A 20,313-nucleotide genomic window follows, 5' to 3' on the forward strand; every position below is an offset into this window, starting at 1 on the left:
GCCCCGTGGCGCAGACGCAGAGTGTTAAGCTGCAGTACTGCTGTCCAAGCTCTGCTCACGACCTGAGTTTGATCCCAATGGAAGTTGGTTTCAGGTAGCCGACTCAAGGTTGACTCAGCCTTCCATCCTTCTGAGGTCGGTAAAATGAGGACCCAGCTTGCTGGGAATAAAGGGAAGATGACTGGGGAAGGCACTGGCAAACCATCCCGTAAACAAAGTCTGCCTAGTAAACGTCAGGATGTGACATCATCCCATGGGTCAGGAATGACCCGGTGCTTGCACAGGGGACCTTTACCTTTTTTTAAGCAGAGTTCTGTAGAACTGGCTCCTTTATGACAGGGGAGCTCCCACAGCCCACTGAAGGATAAAGAAAAGTTATAATCCATAAAAGTTTAAATCCCTGAAACATATATAGATTGGAGTGGGTGTCTTTTCTTTTTTATAATCAGCATGTAATACTTGCATATTTACTGGGCTAAAAAGATATTCATGTGTTAGGCATGGTCCTCTAGCCAAAAAACAAACTATTATTGTGGCTTCTATTCATGTTTTAATAATACTGAGACACATTTACGAGCTCTTTTGTTTTGACCAGGTGTTCTGGCAATATAGTTGCCCCCAAAAGTGATGGATACTACCTAATAAAAATCTTCTAAAAACCTCTTGTTTGGCCTTAACAATTTATAGCCCATTTGTTCTGTTAAATCAGTTTTCCAGACCACACAATGGTAATTACATGTATTTTATACTGTTGGAGACTTAGCTTATTCATTCTCTGAATTACAATTACACCTACGCACATATACAATAAGAGGTTGCACTAAAAGTGAGAGATTAAATAATAGTCCTAGTAGAAACAATGGTAGCTTTGCTTTAATTGCGTTGATTCTTAGTGTTTAGTTAAATGTGGACCCTATAAATATCCAGATCTTTGTTCTACACATTCTTAAACTATAATAATGTGGCATTGCCTATTGCTCCTCATAATGACATTATGGAATGAATAAACTAAGTTACATCATAATGAAAGTTCAGCACCCAAGGGATGAGATAAGAACAAATCAAAATCTGACTTAAACATTTTTAATGAAGCCATTACAAAAAATATGAATAGAAAAACTATGTTCGAAAACAGTGAGAAAAGGTCAATACTTTTCCTATGTATTCTGTGATGTATTCATTTCACTGATGTTTTCTGCTTCATTTTCACAAAGCATGAAACACTAATTGGAAGAATGAAAGGGGAGAAATGAGGGTGACTCAGTAGATATTTGCTTGACAGGGAAGTTTTCCATCCAAAAGAGACTGCTGATGTTTCCATCAGATGGAACTGTACTGATTTTTTGGGGGGAGGGGTGTACATTTTTCTATTTTCTGTCAAATTTATCAATATCTCCATGTTTGAGTTTTTCGTTATTATTATTCTGTGTTGGGTCATGAGCTCTTTTATTTTCTAGGGATGTATCACACGTGTCTGCTAGCAAATTGGGTCTATTGGTAGACAAGCAGAGACAATAAAGACTGAGATTTTGCCCTCTCCTCCTACAACAGACAGCTCAGGCAGTTTCAAATCCTTATCTATTTTGTCTCCATGGTGAAGCAGAGGCTCCTCCAGATGTGTGGTAAAGGTTCCTTAAACGAAAGTCACTGTGCAGCCTTTAGACACCATTCTACAGATAACATATATTTCTTGCTAACAAGGCTGCAGACATCAGTGACAAAATTAAAACAATCCCCTTCCATCTCTGAATCAGAAAAAAACCTCTTCATTCCAGAGGCTAAAGTGATAAGGATGCCTGTTATCAATTTCACTGTTGCTGTAGAGGGTCCTCTCTGCATCACTTCAGAGATGAGGAGAAAGTGTGTCCGTTTCACAGCTGCTCTTTATATCCTTGACAAACAGTTCTCTGCACTTAAGCAAGCTCTGTATAGCCACATCTAAATTTTTACGATTAATATGAACAAAAGTTCATGTATCCAGCCATTTTTTAAAAAAAAACAGAGAAAATTAAATTTGATAGAATTAGGCATAAGGAGGATCCAAGATACTTATCCACAGTAGCAGAAGTGAAAAAATGTTCCATACCAGAAACTGAACTCGATGTACTGCCATGGTATTCCTGTGTGCCCCAAAGAGGCAAAGCTAGGCTGGAACTGCTGCAAACATACCACAGTTCAAAATAACAATAAAGTAAATCTCAGTCTAAAATCACAATCTTTGATTCTGTCTCAAGATTTTTTGGAATACCACCCATGAAGTACAAATGTCCTAGATGACAGATAAAATAAAATAAAAACATTTGAGACACTATTATGACACCAGCTGACTTGAGGACCAAGTGATTTATTAATTCACACATGAATTGTAACTGCAGTAATGCTACATCAGATTGTGCTGTAAATCTTAAACTAGAAGAGCATGTATGTTTGATCCAACAAAGTATTATATATGTGCAACTTAACTTATCATTCACACTGGTAGTTGCAGTAACTTCCTATGGAAAACATCAAGATTCACTGTAGCTTAAATCTCACTTGAGAAGAATGGCTACCTCTCTCTCTCTCCATCCATATGGGAAAGGACTAAAGACACACCTGACTCAAGGCTGTAGTCACTCCAGTCTTCTGGGGAAACCCCAGGACCTCACTAATAAAGTTACTCTGGGAAGTTTTTATTTGGTTTGGTTTTAGTTTCGTTTCATTTTTTTCTCTTTAGCTGCCACTTGATTGCCCGGACACCAGTCCAAAGAAGACACGACACAACATTTTGGGGTTAACTGGTTTCTTCAATTAATTAAACTGATCTTCTTAAATATATCCCAGATATTTAAAAGGCTGCCTTTTCTGGCAGACCCACCCTGACTCCTAACATAGCCAGTATCCTCTGCCAGCTTTGTTTATCATTGCCTGCACACAATGTGCTGAGAGGTGACCAGCCCAGCCTTTCACCTGATGCACTGCACTCTGGCTACCAGATTTGGAAAGATGTTGCTCAGCACCAAAGGGCAGCTTCTTTCCAGCTGCACCCTGCTGCCAGAGATGCACTGCTCCAGACACTCCCTCCGCCACATGGATGTCTCAAGGTGTTTACTGCTAATCCCTACCTCTGGTGATCAGCCCACCCAATTCCTGGCTATTATGTTAGGTGCTGTGGAGCACAGGCAGGATGCTGCTGTAGTTGTCTTGTTTGTGGGCTTCCTAGAGGCACCTGGTTGGCCACTGTGTGAACAGACTGCTGGACTTGATGGGCCTTGGTCTGATCCAGCAGGGCTTTCCTTAAATGTCCATTCTATGATAGGGGCCATTCTAATCCCATAGACCCATTACTCGCTGAAAGGGAATGGTTACCTACCAAATCTAAGGTATCCCACCTTATGACCACACAGGATCCAATAATTATTGACTCGGTGCCTAATTCTTAGTTATGGCCTACACAATCAATTGACCAGATCTATTTAGTTAAAAAACCATCAATCACCCCAACATCGTGAAGCAGGCGGGAAAAAAGTACTACTAGGTACCAATTAAGGAGAACCCCAAAAATTCATGATCAGCCCTGAAGTGGCCAGCTAATCCCATAATGTTAAAGGGAAGTGGGTGGGAAAGCCAGCAGGAAAAGCCTGCTCTGAAGAGGCATAGCATTAATAAGTAGCCTTGCCTCTCAGTTGGCTGCTGCTCCTCGGACTTCTTGCCCAATGAGGCTTCATGCCTCCTTTGAACGAAATTGGGGCCTGGGCAAACAGCTCCCCGGCAATAATGCCAGTAATTACACTTCTGACAGTTTGTTGTTATTAACGAAAAGCAGCTTGTGTGGATGACAGGTTGTCAACACCCAGTGCTGCTACAGCAAAAATCAGAGAAAGAAGAAGATATGTGTATCCCACATATCTTGTCACCACAGTAACCAGCTCCAAAGAAACCTTGTAGTATATGCTTATGCAATACCATGCTGAGAGAAGAATCTTGTTCACTGCACAAAGCACTCTGTGCAAAACAATGTGGCTTATGTCACATATTGCCTAAGCAAACCAACTTTTATTCTCCATTGTTGTTTACACAGTTCCTCTTCATTATATAGTTCTATTTTCAGACACAGTGAAATCTTGAGCAGAGTTGTACCCTTCTAAGTCAATTGACATTAATAGGCTTAGAAGGGTGTAACTCTATTAAGGATGGCAATGATATTCTCTTATTTCTATGACAACCAGTGCTCTACCAGCACAAGTCAAAAAGGCTGCTGTCTAAAGGAGCAGAATGTTTATATGCTGAAGATTCAGGTATCCAATGAAGGCTGTTGCTTCGTTTCCCCCCGCAGTATCTCCCAATACAATATTAACTAAAATGAAAGAGTATTTTGGAAGTTTAATGATAGCTGTTGCAATGTAAAATACTGTCTGCAGAGCTGCTGTCTATAGTTCTGGCAGGGTGTTATAGACCACAGTGAGAAACCTTGGAATTATTCCAAGAAGAGGACCACATGCCAAAAGTAGAACATATCCCATGTAGATAACTCAGACCACACTAGTTCTACAATTAAAACGAAAAATGGAAGGAATTACAATGCCTGGATACCCGGTTTCCTTTTCCTTGCTCTTTCCACCACATCTGCTTGTATTGATAACCCAGTTCTGATGGTCAAAGTGTCATATATTATCTTCACATTCCAGGTTTCTGAAACCTAATTTAGCTTGCAAATATGTAGCATTTAATTCTGTGCAAAAACAAAACAAAACAGTGGTTGCTGTTAGTGGAATGTATCCATTGGATCCATCCTATTATTATTATATGGAACAAGTGAGAACCTTCCTTTTCCTGAAAGCCCCCATAGCCTCTCCCTTTCTCCTGATTCCTTCTCTCCTTCCCACCTAAAAGCCAACCTACATTTATCTGGTCATCTCTCTTAAGCTTCCCCTCCACTCATAGCCACCTCTACCTAGGAAAACTATAGCTCAGTGGTGTGGTGCTTACCACTGGGCTAGGCCCACTTGCATGATCAGGACAATTCAAGAACTAGTGTGGGGGGACTTCACTTTCCCCTGTATCCCCTCCTGCACTATTTCTTCTTTCCCTTCCCCTGACAACCCTCTTTTATTTTTATTTTTATTTTTATAGGGTACAGAAATAAGAAAAGAGGGGAAAACAAATAAGGAAAGTAAAACATTTCATTCCATTCTTTAACTGTGCCCTTTATAACCCATTTTCCTAGACTTCGCCCCAACTATAGCCTCTTGAAAGGTTACAAAACATCATCAATAAATCTAATCTCAAGTATTTTCATTTCATTTCATTTATGTAAGTCATCTTTAATCATCGTACAAACTGGTAAATTATCTTAATCTTATAAACCATTATACCTTATAACTACATCTAGTATCCATTTTTTAAACCCCAACTCTGCTATTAACCAGTATATTACATTGCAACTCTTTCTAATGTATCCCCTCCTGCACTATTTCCTCTTTTCCTTCCCCTGACAACCCTCATATCCTCTCCCCTTTCCCTGCCTCATTCTGCCCTCAGCCATTTGCCAACCACATTTTTATCTGCCTCACATCTTCAGCTATATTTATTATTTACTTAGTTTATACCCTGCCTTCCTGCACAGTGGGTGCCAAAGCAGCTTACATTATTCTTCTCCTTTTTTATCCTGTCAACAACCCTGTGAAGTAGGTTAAGCTAAAAGTATATAGTCCTAAATCACTCACTGAGCTTCCACAGCCAGATAGGGATTCAAGTTTGGGTCCTCCAGACCCTACTCTGAAGCTCTATCCACTACACCACACTGGCTTTTGTAGAGTGACTGCTATTGAAGAGTAGCAAGCATCCAGGCCTAGTTGAGACATGCAAGTTGGGTGGTTCTAAGTCACCTAGAGGTTGCTGCCAGGCATGGCTCCAATGAGTATCCCTCAAAATCCAAAACATCTCTGAAAAGGGCCCTGCTCCCTCCCCTGCCTTTCACTCACAGAAACTCCAAACTTGGAATGCTGTGGTTGCCTAGCAATAGGGGTGTGCAAAAAAAAAAAAAAAAAAGGAAAATTCAAATTCAACCCAGATTTTATTGGGATTTCTGAAAGATCCTGAATCCTCATACTGGTATAGGGGGGTTGAGTTTTTTTGGTTATTCAAAAAAGGTTGGCCTCATTATAGCCTATGAGGAATCTTTCCAAGGCTCTGGGGATGGGGCTGCATAGCTTCTGGTAACTCTTCTTGCAAGAACTCCCAAAGTTTGGTAAATATTGGGTCAAGGGGTCCAATTTTATGGGCCCACAAGTGGAGGGAAAATGGGGCCCCATAAAATTGGATCTTTACCAAGCTTGAGGGTTCATCTAAGGAGAGTGATCAAAAGCTATCCTGAAAATTTGGTGCTTCTATCTTAAAAAAACAGCTCCCCAAAGTCCCAGAATTCCCCACAAACTATAATAGAGCAGAAGGGGAGGAGTAAAACTTTAAAGTGCCATGGGGTTCAGCGCAAATGTGCTGAAGTGGGTTTTTTTCCTCTTAAAAGGGGTTTCTACTGTTGTAGCCAGTGACCCCAAAATGATCCCAGCAAAAAAGCATTTTTTTCAGATTTTATGGGAATAGGGATTACCAGCTACAGTTTAAAAAGCCATTTTTTGGCAAAAAAATATGCAGAGAAATACTGGTAAGATTATTATTTTTTTGCTTTTTTGAGCTTGGCTTAACTGAATGCACACCCCTACCTAGCAATGGCAACTGAGGGAATCCATTTCATAAACCTACAGGTGCCCCTTTCATCATTTTGGGGGTTTTCAAAGCCTCCAATGTTTTGTTTTTGTTATTTAGATTTCACACTATTTCACAACTTTGCTATTAGAATATTCGATGATGATGAATGATGAATTGTTCTGCTTGAAAATAGTACCATAGGGGTTTGATCCAGACTAATGGTTCCACATGTACTTCCATACATGCAGCATGATTTTTCCTACTCTCCTCTCCCCCAAGTTTTTTTTTTGTTTGGGGGGGGGGGCATTACAGGCTGCTGCAACAGGGGGAGAATCATGCTCCATCTATAGAAATCCTTGCACCTGTGGAAACATTAATCTGAATCCAAGCCTATGTCTGAAAATATTGCAATATTTTGATGATTCTAGATAGTTGCTGCTAATTTGTGATAAACGATTTATAAATACACACACATATCATATATATATATATATATATATATATATATATATATATATATATATATATATATATATATATATATGATATACATTCTGAATAATCTTTAGAATCAAATGACTTCCCAAAGAAGATGCTTGACCCAGTTAAAAACAAAATAAACCTGTGTAAGGTTTTACTAGTGTAAGGTTGTTCCTTTTACCAGTGACACAAAGTTTGAGTTTTTTCCTGCAATTCAGTTAATTGCCAGTTAATACTCTTTATCCTGGAAAGCTAAAAAATAATTCACTTCTTTTAAATAACATTAAGCAATGTGTTCAGGAGTATAATTTTAAGGAGTATAATTAAATACTCTCTTCCTGTCTGAGAGATTTCATGTTTATTTGCCATTCAAAATTTCTATTATTTTAATTAAGACAAAGAATATTCCCATTACTTTAATTATGAATTAGGGCTGCTTTATACTTAGAGGAAATAACATGTCCCAGCATTAACATTACTCCATACTATGTCAGCTGAATATTTTCTGGAATATTTAAAGGGAATTGTAGTATGCACACTTGTGAAATATGCACCCTAGAGCTGTAGTCAACTCTGTTTCCCTGAGATATCTCTCCTGTTTTGTGCATTCATGTGTTTTCCATTCCGGTGCCACAGAGAAGAGGGAGTAGACATATTGTAGCATGTGGACAGTAGTTTTGATAAAAGAAGTTGGAGTCTTTAAGGCAAGATGTTCTTCTCGTGACTGCTAAACTGCGAGTCAAATTGTGAACCAGTTGCATGATTCTGATCATTTCTTTTTCAGGTAGGCAAAACTTGTTTAGGAAACCGAAACAATTCAAGCTCTCCGCAGCTGACACTGGCAGAAACAGACCCAAATGTTCAGGTATGGCTATTTTTTTTTAACATATTCAGACCTTATTGTTGAATATTAAGTTTCATTTCTTATCTGCATATTCAGAACCAGCAGATTTTAGGGAGATATCTATATTGACTGAGTTTTCACTTCCCAATAAAATGCAATTTTATCTGTGTACTAACTCACTAAACCAGCCTCTAAAATTAATACTGCAGTCCAATAGGCTTAAATGGACTGCTTATTAGTGTTTCTTATGTGTTTATTCCACCAGGATTGATTTAGAAATTCTTGACTAGAGACACTGTTCTAGAACCATTAAGATGGAGTATAGTGAAGTTAAAATATTGTCATGGGTTACTTTCATAGGAGTTCTGTAAATCTATATCACTATTTAAATGATTGTGCAGTAATTTATTATAAATGGAAGTTAATACCATATAGGTATAAAAATAAGCTACAGTTGCACTAATCAGCACCTAATCAAAAATTAGCTATGATGGTTGCCGGTATTAGTTTCATGCATTTTGTGGTAGCAAGCCTTGGCTTTTTTGCCATCATTTGTGCGCTTGATAGACAGCTACAGTCATCTCTAGCTCCCTTATTATTATTCCTATATAACATACATTTTTGCAAATGTGTATCGATCTTATTCATGCCACATACTGTAAATTTTCTTACAGTGCCTCTATTGTTGTTAAAATTCCCTTCTGTCAAGCACAAAGGTCATGTGCATAGCCCCCCTTCCATTTTATCTCCACAACAACTCTGTAAGGTAAACTCAGTGATAATGAATGACCAAAGGACATCCAATATGTTCCTGGCTGTATTTAAGATTCAATCTTGATCTCCCTGGGACATTTTATTATTCACTACCCATAACCGTATGAAAGATTGGCTAGTAACTTCATATTTTGAATGATATGAAAAGATCATTGTTGAACAGACTCTCAGAAGACAAAACAGAAGTACTTACAGTCATACGCATGCAATGTTTTTAAAAGGCTATTATGACAAACATTTTATTTTTCTAGCTTAAAATGAGCAGCTCAGTTGCAACACAACATTTACACCATATTATTTACTCTCTGCCCTGATGGTCACCTCTGTGTTGAATTTTAGATTACAAATTGCTCAGGGTAGGAACTATTTTTTGCTCTTGACAGTACAAGGGACATTGATGGTGCTATACAGATATATACAATAAAGGATCCTAGTAAGAAACTGAACAGGAGAATTGGATCTCTATCCCCCCTTCCTAATGATTGTTTTTTATCATCTTTCAGAAAATTAAAAAAAATTCTTAATGCTGAAAGTGTTTTATTTCTTCTGTCATCAGAAGTCACACAGTCCTCCGTGGATTAAACATGGGATTAAAAAATCAGTGGAGAGAAAAGAAATCAACTCTGACGAACAGGCTAAAATCAAGGAAAAGACTCTGTAAACATCATCCCGCTATCTTTAAAATGTTCTTCATTTGCTATCGTCTTCATCTTTTTAGTCCAGAGGCATGAAAACGTACCAGGTTTCTAAAGCATGCAATTTTTTCACTATTTTATGGATGTTTGTAAATTAGTCTAGAAATTTCTGAAATAGATTGATTAGTATATTTCAGCAATAATCCAACAGAAATGGATGTTTGAAAAAAAATGCTTTGTAATACAGTCCAGTTTTTTGAATTTTATTCTGCCCTGATCTGTAACTTGCTTATTATAAATTACTCTGTTTTGTAAAGAAATGCTATTAAGAAGTTTTATTTTATTAACCAATACTGTTTCGTAAGTATCATTTTTACACACTATGGACTGTGGTTTGGCCTTTTGGAATTAATACAAACCAGGAAGCTCCACCAAAGTGGGTTCGGAAACCCTCCTGCCACATCATTTACTTTTGCCTCCGGTGTATGCATACAGAGGGACACATGGCTAGTCCAGCCACAACCATGTCTCTGCAGCTTGCTTGGTGGCAGCAACTGCAATAGAATACCGAAGGATCAGGTTTTGGGAGGGGGCTAAGGAGACCATGTGAGGCTGTGGAAACAGAGACCCTGTTTCTCGCTTGTAACACAACCAAGCGGTTCTGGGGTTGGACCAGTACTCACCAATATAAGCAAAGAAAGTTAATTGAATACCAAAATTAAGCAACAAGATTTAAAAACACAACTTACAATTCTGTGGCAATAGCAACATAAAAACAAGAAAGCTGACTAGCTTATATTTACTAAAAGATGTTACATAGCATAGCTGGTAATTAAGGTTTGAGGTTTCTTGAGCATAGTAAAAGTCTGAGTAGCAGCATAATGGGAAGAAGGAGGGGGCAGAGGTGAATGAATTAACTTTTGATTAGCTAAACTTATGGAAGAGCAGGCCAGTAACAGGTGACCCCTAGCAACCAGTCATGAGGGTGTCAAGTTTGAAGCTTCTGGACAACATGAACCAGTTCAAGCTGGTTCTGCATTCCCAAGGGAAGATGAGCAGGTCCCCTTCCCATCTCCTTTCTCAGCTGAAACACATAAGCTAATTCACTGAAGCTTACGCTACCTTGGCTAGGCTGGATGATAAGACACCTGTGAGCCAAAAAACAGAACTAGGCCTCTGATAAAATTTTGCATGCTCAAGGGAGACAAGATGGATTCTGTCTCAACAGAAGCAAAGGGAAAGAATGACACTAGGGCAGTAACAAGAGAACATAAAATTGCATGTTCATGGAAAGCATGCCTGTCAACCACCAGATACCTCACTTGGAAATAGATGCAACAGTCATAGTTTTGGGGTGGGACTCTCCTCCCTCACTTATCTGTATGCCGTGTCATTGTCCATTTTGTTCCCCATTGGAGAAGTAGAAGTTCCCTATTGGTTTTTGTGTCCTGAGATTGAGTACCTCTGCTGCTTCACTTCTGTGGCTGTTTGTGCAAAGCTCTCCCTTGTTGTACAAGCTGCCCTTTCTCTAGTGTTCCCATCACCAAAATCCCCCTTTGTTCTAAGATTACACAACAGGAAGCCAAAGAACTATGGCCCCTTGTCAAGTGTCGTGTCATCTGAGCTGTGGGTGTCCTTGCTGGGGTTTGTATAGAACTGTGATTAGCTGCAGCCTTAGGCTGCTTTCACACATTGCTGGACAATGCACTTTAGCAATAATTTGAAAAGGGATTTCCCCCTAACAATATAAATCATGAATGTCTCCTTTGCAGTACAATCTATCATAAATGAGCTGTAATTAGTAACTGAAATCCGTTAAATTTAAGTTGGGTTTGCTGAAACTACCGGTATTTATTTCCAGAATATCTGCTCTTTCATTTTTGGTTTTCCTTGTGAAACTGTTCACTCGTTGATTCAAATTGCCTCACATTTTCACTCCCAGTTACCCTCACTTGCCCTCTGGATAATATGATGCAGTGAAATGTGATAGGTACAGAGTCCCATGACATACTGCTTGTATGTGCCCCCCAGATCGCATGGGATCATTGATGTGACTAACCCAGGAAGGAAGAAAAAAATGGCACTGAAGAAGCTGAAACCAGAGAAAACAATGGTGCTGAACAGAATTCTCTCTTTGAACAATTAGTATACATTGAGAAAGCATCAGCCAACAATTCTGAGCCATTAACCTAACAAAGGCATTGTCAGCCATCATTAGCAGTAATGGTGTACAGATCACAATGGGACACTTGGTAGGAGACCCTGCAGGAACACATACCCAGCAGGATGCAGTAATGACATCCTAAGGCACAAAAGAAAGAAAAACAGAAAATGAATGTAAAAAAATAGAGGAAAACAGATAATACAAAAGCCAGATAAAATAGAATTACAATAGAAAGACACATCTGCTGAAACAAGAAATCAAGGAAGTTCGGCCGTGGTTTCTCTGCACTGTGGTAGAAAAGGGGTTCACATGCAACCAATGAATGTGAAAATGCCTTTTGCCTTCATAATGGGAATGGTTGTTGCTTGCTGAGTTCTGTATTCGTGTACAGCACAGTCACACCTGAGTGACAAACTAGATATTACATTTTTAAATGAGTTTCCCAGACCCAACTCACTGTCCTCACAGCAGCTGCAGGGAACTGAGTTTGAAAGAACGGCAGGGGACCAATTCAGATTGGGACTGAGATGTAGAGGGAGGAGGGGCTTCTGCTTTCCCCCCTTGCACAATTTTCCCAAGCCAAAAAGGTCCTGGGGAGACATCATTTGTCCCATTTTGGAACTGCAGATACAGAATCCTTTGCACTCCCAGCCCTCCCTATGGGGTAAATAACACCCCATCCAAACCAAACTGCCTTATGATTGGTTTATTTAAATATTTATATGCCACATTTCTACCACATCAAAGTGCAACTCGTGAATCATCATTGCTTCCATAAGTAGGCATACATTTAAAAATAAAAATGCATATTTTCTTGTACACCCTTCGTAACAAATAAAATAGGGCATGGACATCTGGTGTAATTTTGTATTTTTACATCTCAGTGATTCATCCACACCCCTTTGGTTTGCACAATGATTACTGACATGCACACTGCCTTTCCATTCTTGATTAAACAGATCAATGTGAGTTGTAGAACGGACAAGCATTGCATCTGGGAGGAGGCTAATTTTAAATGATTCCCATCTCAAATATGTAAACAGGCTGAGGGTTTTGTTGTTGATGCTGCTGTTGCTATTGTATTTTCAACAAAACCAACAAGCTGATTTTACATGGAAAGATAAATGCTTTTAAATGGACATAATTTTCCATTTTAATTGGACAGAAATATGAAAATAGCCTTCTGAGCATTATGCTCTGGAAATGAAGAAGCTGAAATCCCATTTATTGCTTACATGTTATTGCCAAATTCATCAGTGTAAAATGAGTCAGCAGTAAATGTAAACAAAGGTGTAAGATGCAAAAAGAAGGGGGGGACATGCCCATTTAAAATAAATACACACCACCGATGGAATATAAAGTACAGATATTTAATGCTGATGTAAATTGCAATAACTTGGCTTCTTTCTTTTCTCAGAAGAAGGAGAAGGAGAAGGAGGAGAGAGGAGGAGGAAGAGGAGGAGGAGGAGTTGGATTTTATATGCCGACTTTCTCTACCACTTAAGGAAGAATCAAACTGGCTTACAATCACCTTCCCTTCCTCTTCCCACAACAGATACCCTATGAAGTAGGTGGGGCTGAGAGAGCTCTAAGAGAACTGTTACTAGCCCAAAGTCACCCAGCTGCCTTCATGCGTAGGAGTGGGGAAACAAATACAGTTCACCAAATTAGGGTCTGCCACTCATGTGGAGGAGTGGGGAATCAAACCTGGTTCTCCAGGTCAGAATGCACCGCCCCAAACCGCTACTCTAAACCACTACACCACGTGGAGCTGTGGTGATCTCCCACCACACAGTCTAACCCCTGACTCCACATCTGTGAAAGCTTCATAAGCAAGGTTGGGTCTACTACTACATTAACACTCCTCATACAATGACTACACAGAATATTGTATTACAGGGATTGAGGTCATCCTCAACTGTCCTCCTGAGAGCAATCTTCCAGTGATCTCTAGCTGTTCTTATAATTCTAAGTGTCTTACCTTCCTTTTATCCCAGCCATTGATTTCTGATGACCTCACATGTTTCCACTGCTGCCAGGCTCCCCAGAAAGTACTACCTTCTGCTTTCAAGTCTGGTGCCCAGATAACCAAAGTCATACCAAGGTTTTATGGGCATACTATCATACTAGTGATTTTTTTAAAGCAAGCAATCTAATCTTAACAAAGTACAGCTGTTGATTTAAAAAAATGTTCTTGATCTGAGAGTTGCATCATGGCCCACCCCAGTTCCACTGAGGCAGACTCAGCCGATAACGAGGAGTCCCTCTCAGGCCCTGAGACCTCCGAGGCGGAGGTTCCTTTGAAGACTCCACAGCTGGACTCATGATCCTTCCTCAGCAATCAGAGCCTGGAATCTGTCTGCAGAGACTTAACAGACCAGGAACCACCTCAGGAGGCCTATATCCCATGGCAACCTCTCGACAACCTGGAGTCTCTGCAGGAGACCACAGAGTCTTCCTCAGAAACATTGATGAAAGAAACTATGATGAGCAGCCCAGGGTCTGCCTCACTCCAATCTCTAAAGGAGAGGTTAGGGTCAGTCCAACCCCCAGAAATTCTTTATTAGGTCAGCCCAGGGATGGCCAAGGAAGAAGGGAAGAGGCATGAAGCCATGGGAGAGGCAACTGGAAGGAGTCAGGGGATAAGGTTGAAGGCAACCCCCCTTACCGCCATTGTGAGGTTCTTCCTGGAGGGTGCTACTGCCTTGGACTCCATCCCAGTGTTGTTTGAGCCTGACAGATGTGTAGTATGGACAGGAGCTGGGACTTTAACCAGGCTATCAGGAAGGGTGGGGATCCTATCCTTTTATATAAGCCTGCAGAAGTTTGAAAACTCTGCTGGTTCATCACTGTCCACAAATCTTGCTGATGTTGCCTTGGCTCCTGCCTTCTTGATGTTTCCCTGCCTATATGCCTGGCCCCTGGCCCCTGACTCCTGCCTGCCCACTTGGACTCCTGCCACCTGTCTGACATCTGCCTGACTACTTCAAAGCAGGGCATTTGCTTCTTGCTATGTCCTCTTTGGCCCTGACCTGGATGGCCCAGGCTAGCCTGATCTCCTCAGAAGCTAAGCAGGGTCAGCCCTGGTTAGTATTTGGATGGGAGACCACCAAGGAATACCAGGGTTGCTGTGCAGAGGAAGGCACTGGAAAACCACCTGTTAGTCTCTTGCCATGAAAACCCCAAAAGGGGTCACCATAAGTCAGCTGCGACTTGACAGCACTTTACACACACACACACACAAAACACACACATGTCCTCTTTGTGTGGTCTGCAGTTTCAGTAGCCCATTTAAACATAAGCTACTTCTTGCTCAGAAACGTCTGTGCTCTGTGTTCATTCCAAAGCCTTAAAGAACACAGAATACAAAATCTTCTTAGCAAGCACAAGCTTGAAAGTAGATTGCTGAACACTGGAATAAGCACAGAGTAAAAACAAATGTAACCATTTAAGAAAAGTAATGATATGAATATAGCAAAAGCATGCTCCATAAATGAAGACATTTCCATGGCATATAATGCTTAGACACCCTCATGCTTTCACGTCCCCCTTCCAGAAATCTGAAAGAATTGGAAGTGATTCATGAAAATGGTGTGTGGAATACTGTGTTCACCAAACTGAAACTGTTACATTAGGGACACATTAACAGAGCGCTGCTTTGTAAAGTTTTATGGTGCCTTGTACTAAAACAATGAATAGTTTTGCACATCCTTGTGATGAATATTACAATTTCATAGGTGCAGGCTCTGTAACAAACACTAATTGCAAGAGTCTGGAATTATTTATAGCTATCAAGCAAGGCTTTTTTTTTTAGAAATGAATGTAAACAAGTGTTTCTCTTCATGCCCTTCTTTTGTGTTCCATTGTAGGGAGTGCATTTGGATATTTTCAGTCTGAATATACATCTGAAAAATGCTGTATAAGTATATTTTGGTATCTGGAGTGATATTTTGATTGATTGATTTTATTATTGCAGCGATTGCCAGATAAAGGAGTGATATTTTGGATTATCAGAATACTGATAATCAGGTCGTGAACGTTTCTGGAAACATTCAGGAAAATCCAGGGCCAGCATTTTAAGGCTCCAAGGCCCATTTTTCTTCCACTCTCAGGTGTCCATGGAAATGGAATGGGGGTGGGGGTAAGACAGCTTTCCCCGACATTGGGATTAGATATCGGGGGGGGGGCACTAAAACTGTCTACCCAATCATGACAATTCTCTCGCAGCCCTCCATGGCTCTCTGAGCATGGGCCAAGAGGATAACAAGCAAATATGGCTGCACCTTGACTCCTTTTCAGGGCTAGATTTTTGGAGCGGTGGGCTGCTGCTGAACAGATCTGTCCGTGCTTTAGATTAATTCTCCTCCATGCTGCTGCCTTCCTGGGAAGACCTGCTTTGCTCTGTGCCTGGACATCTTCAAAACTTGTTTGCCCACAATGGTCTTTGTTTTAAAATATTGTTTAAAATAGTATTTCAAGTTATTTTATTATTATTTTATTTTATTAAAATATTTTATTAATTTTTTTAAATTATTATATTATTTTCCGGAAGATATAACAGCCTTATTTCACCATTGTTTGACAACAAGTTATTTTCTATGGGATAAAGAATTTTATGAACAGATTGATGGAGTAGCTATGGGAAGTCCTCTCAGTCCAGTAATAGCAAACTTTTACATGGAATATTTTGAAAAGACAGCATTAGAATCTGCACCTTACAAACCTACAGTCTGGTTCAGGTTCGTGGATGATACATTTACTATTTGGAGCCATGGTGAAGAAAAATTAATGGACTTTCTAAACCATCTCAGTAATATCCATCCAAACATTCAGTTTACCATGGAAAAAGAAATTGAGGGTAAACTCCCATTTCTTGATACCCTTGTCATCCGTAAAACAAACTTTCAGTTAGGTCACAAGGTCTACCGAAAACCAACTCACACATTGCTACTTACACAAAAACCCCAACCACCACCACCCCCGACAGAAAAGAGGAGTAATCAAAACATTAATGGACTGTGCAAGATGGATCTGTGAACCGCAGTTTCTCAAGGAAGAAATTAATCATCTAAATCACGCACTGCTAGCAAACGGCTATTCCAGAAATGAAATCAGAAGGACCATTAAACCAAACAAAAATCAGAAAACTCAGGAAAAACAGTCTCCCATAGGAAAGGTATTCTTGTCATTTATTAACATGTTCCCCCCCCCAACACTTCAAGAAATTTGTATCATGTGGTTAAATTCTATGTGTCCTTAAACAAGGGCACCCAGACATCCTACTTGTCTTCATTGTTTCTTCAGGGCAAAGAATCCAATAATCAAACGCACAATAGTAGCCACTGGCCAAAGGCCTCCAAATGCAAACAGAACCAACAAGCCCAACAGGACCAATGTCAAAACAGAGTATCCAATCCAAACCAGTTTAAACACTGTTGCAAGAAACAATGTCAAATCACAGAAGCCAAGCAGAACTCAGGACCAACGTGGCAAGCTTAGCAGAACCAATACAAAGCCAAAGAATCCAACTTGAAACCCCACCAGCACAAACAACCTCCAGACTAACAAAGACTACAGTCCACAATAGCCATGCTGATTAGCCTTGGATTCCACATGTTAACAGATCACTTCAGAATACAATGGTTCCACATTAACATACCACACCCTTATTAGCACATTATCTTGATTCTTACAAGACAATGATTTGCACATTACCTTTAATACTTTGCAGGACAATGATTCAGCTCAAATCCAACCCCTTTCTGACTATATATTACTCTTCCTACACACTTGACACTGAGAGACACTGTCCTTCAGTGTTACTCCTCTGAAGATGCCTGCCACAGCTGCTGGCGAAACGTCAGAAAAGAAAATACCAAGACCATGGTTACACAGCCCAGATAACCTACAAGAACCAATTATTTCAAGTTTTTCTGTGTTTTTGTTTTTGCCTAGGGGTTATATTTGGGGATGGGGTTTTGTTTCTTTCTGGTTCTTTGGGGAAAAAATTCTTTGGTTTTGTTTTGCCCTGTTTTTAAAAGAGTTTAAAGGGCTTTTGCTGTTGGGTGCTCTTCCCTTGGTTTATTTTAGCTTTTTAATAGCTTTTCATTTTTTTTTTCTATTTTGAAAAAAATAAATACTGAGTTCTTTTCAAGTGTACATTCTAATGGAAATCCCTTCAATGTTGAAGGTGAAGTCTTTAAACCAATTAACTGTTAAAAAGATTCTGAAAAATTCTTCTGTTCCTGAAAAAACCATGAACACATTAAAATTGCCTGACCCTTCCTTATTTGAAACCTCATAATGAGCTTGAATGATGGAAGGAGTGTAACAGAGAGGTAGGTCAAAGAGGTGCAGACATCTCAGAATAAAGTTTATCAACAGCCTAGTTCAGATATCACAACATCCTCCATGTCAATGGATGCAGTTCATACATACATCAGAATAAAAACATATGGTAGGGGAATTTTATGGGCACCTACCTCTCCAAAACACAAATACCATATTTTGTAAATTAGGCACTTCCTGTGAATTTGGGATTGTGTGGGGTGTTAATGTTTGTGGCTTACTAAAGGCACCTGGTTGGCCACTGCGTGAGCAGACTGCTGGACTTGATGGGCCTTGGTCTGATCCAGCAGGGCCTTTCTTATGTTCTTAATCTGATCCCCAACCTCATCTCTGAACCTGAAAGGAGTCAAGCTTAATTAAAAACCCTGAGTTTGGCAAGTTACAGGCTTAGCTATGATGGACAAAAATAATATTTTCTGATAAGGGGAAGCATCTTAACCATGGCATCTCAGGAGTTCAGAAATGTGGTGAAGTCAGAGCGAGGGTGATAATTCAACAGTCTGTTCCATAAGAGGACAGAGGTAAAATGTTTTGGCTGTGTAACTGATGAAATAAGTATAAAAAGCTGAAGAGCAGCACAAATGCTTGTATGGTGATTCAACAGAGATAGCCAGCATGGTGTAGTGGTTAGGAGCGGGTTTGATTCCTCACCTTTCCACATGAGCGGTGGACTCTAATCTGGTGAACCAGGTTGGTTTCCCCACTCATACACATGAAGACAGCTGGATGACCTTGGACTAGTCACAATTCTCTTAGAGCTCTCTCGGCCTCACCTACCTTATAGGGTATCTGTTGTGGGGAGAGGAACGGAATGAGATTGTAAGCCGTTTTGATTCTCCTTAAAAAGGTAGAGAAAATTGGCATATAAAAACCAATTCTTCTTCTTCTTCTTTGATGAACTAACAGATTTACGCAGATTGTGGTGGTGAAGATGGGATGGGTATTTAAGATGGTTCATTTGATGAGAACAATGGGCAGATGGGTGGGGGACCCCTTCCGGGCCCCATAATTCGGGACCCCCTGACCCAATCTTCACAAAACCTGGGGGTTCTTGCAAGAAGGGTCCCCTCAAGCTACACTGAAAGTGTGGTACCTCTACCTCCAAAAATGCCCCCCCCCGGAGCCGAGGAAAACCTCGAATGTGTTTGTAATGGCTTTATTGCAATGGGCAGATGGGAGGACCCCTTCCAGGTCCCATAACTCAAGACCCCCTGACCCAATCTTCACAAAACTTGGGGGTTCTTGCAAAAAGGGTCCCCTCAAGCTACACTGAAAGTGTGGGACCTCTACCTCCAAACATGCCCCCCCAGAGCCATGGAAAGGCTTGAATGTGCACACCCCCACCCCCACGGGGATCTCTCTCACACACAAACAGACACTCTCTCTTTCTCTCCCTGGGCCGCGCAGCAGCTGGGCTCATGCACTCAACCATTACTGATTGGCCAGAAGAAGACCCGGCTTGGCCACCATTGACCGCAGAAGAATGCTGCTAGTTGCTTACTAGCTGACGGTTATGCTGCTGATTCAGAGCCCCCAAATTTGCTGAATTTATTCAGTGATCGCCCCAAACTCGCCGAATTTGGCTCATCGTTTTCCCACCTTTTTTTGAATTCGGTTCCATCCAAACTGAAAACTGCCAAATTGGGGAAAATTTGGCTGTTTTTTCAGTTCAGGACGAACAGAATCAACAGCCCTACTTTGCACCCATATAATATGGTTGGTCCCAGTAAATGGTGTTACGTGGACTGTGTTCTGGATGTTTGGGTTTTTTTCTTTTAGACCAGCATGGCTGACAATTTCTTAGGGGGCTTAGTTTAATTTTTAACTAGATGAGCTGGAGGTGCTTGGGAAGTTAGGCTATTGCATCTCTTATTGTAATGTAATTATTTGTTAGTGACCCATGTAAGTTCTTTTTACTGTCCTAATGTGAGAATTTCATTTATATATGGTTCTTAATCATGTTGGCCCTGACCTGGATGGCCCAGGCTAGCCTGATCCCGTCAGATCTCAGAAGCTAAGTAGGGTCAGCCCTGGTTAGTATTTGGATGGGAGACCACCAAGGAAGTCCAGGGTTGCTGTGCAGAGGAAGGCACTGGCAAACCACCTCTTGCCATTAAAAGTTAGTCTCTTGCCATGAAAAACCCAAAAGGGGTCACCATAAGTCAGCTGCGACTTGACGGCACTTCACACACACATAATCATGTTGGCTGAAATGCATTCGAAATCTGTGCATGTTTCTGCTACACAAGTCTATGGTCTTCCTTCCTTCCTTCCTTCCTTCCTTCCTTCCTTCCTTCCTTCCTTCCTTCCTTCCTTCCTTCCTTCCTTTCTGCCTGTCTGTCTGTCTGTCTGTCTGTCTGTCTGTCTGTCTGTCTGTGTGG

General features: G+C 40.5%; 1 protein-coding gene across 4 annotated transcripts in view; it reads left to right on the top strand.

Moving 5' to 3' along the window:
- LUZP2 (leucine zipper protein 2) overlaps positions 1–9,771 on the top strand; it is a 426,207-nt gene extending 416,436 nt beyond the window's left edge. For 3 of the 4 annotated variants that reach the window (XM_056850998.1, XM_056850995.1, XM_056850996.1), the window contains 2 exons: positions 7,952–8,032; positions 9,342–9,771. In XM_056850998.1, coding sequence (XP_056706976.1) covers positions 7,952–8,032; positions 9,342–9,446 — 186 coding nt within the window. In that variant the 3' untranslated portion in view covers positions 9,447–9,771. The remainder of the gene's footprint in view (positions 1–7,951; positions 8,033–9,341) is intronic. The other variant, XM_056850997.1, reaches the window with a different exon arrangement.
- Positions 9,772–20,313: the final 10,542 nt, after the last annotated feature.

The sequence above is a fragment of the Euleptes europaea genome, chromosome 6 (genome assembly GCF_029931775.1).
Source record: "Euleptes europaea isolate rEulEur1 chromosome 6, rEulEur1.hap1, whole genome shotgun sequence".
Classification (NCBI taxonomy): domain Eukaryota; kingdom Metazoa; phylum Chordata; class Lepidosauria; order Squamata; family Sphaerodactylidae; genus Euleptes; species Euleptes europaea.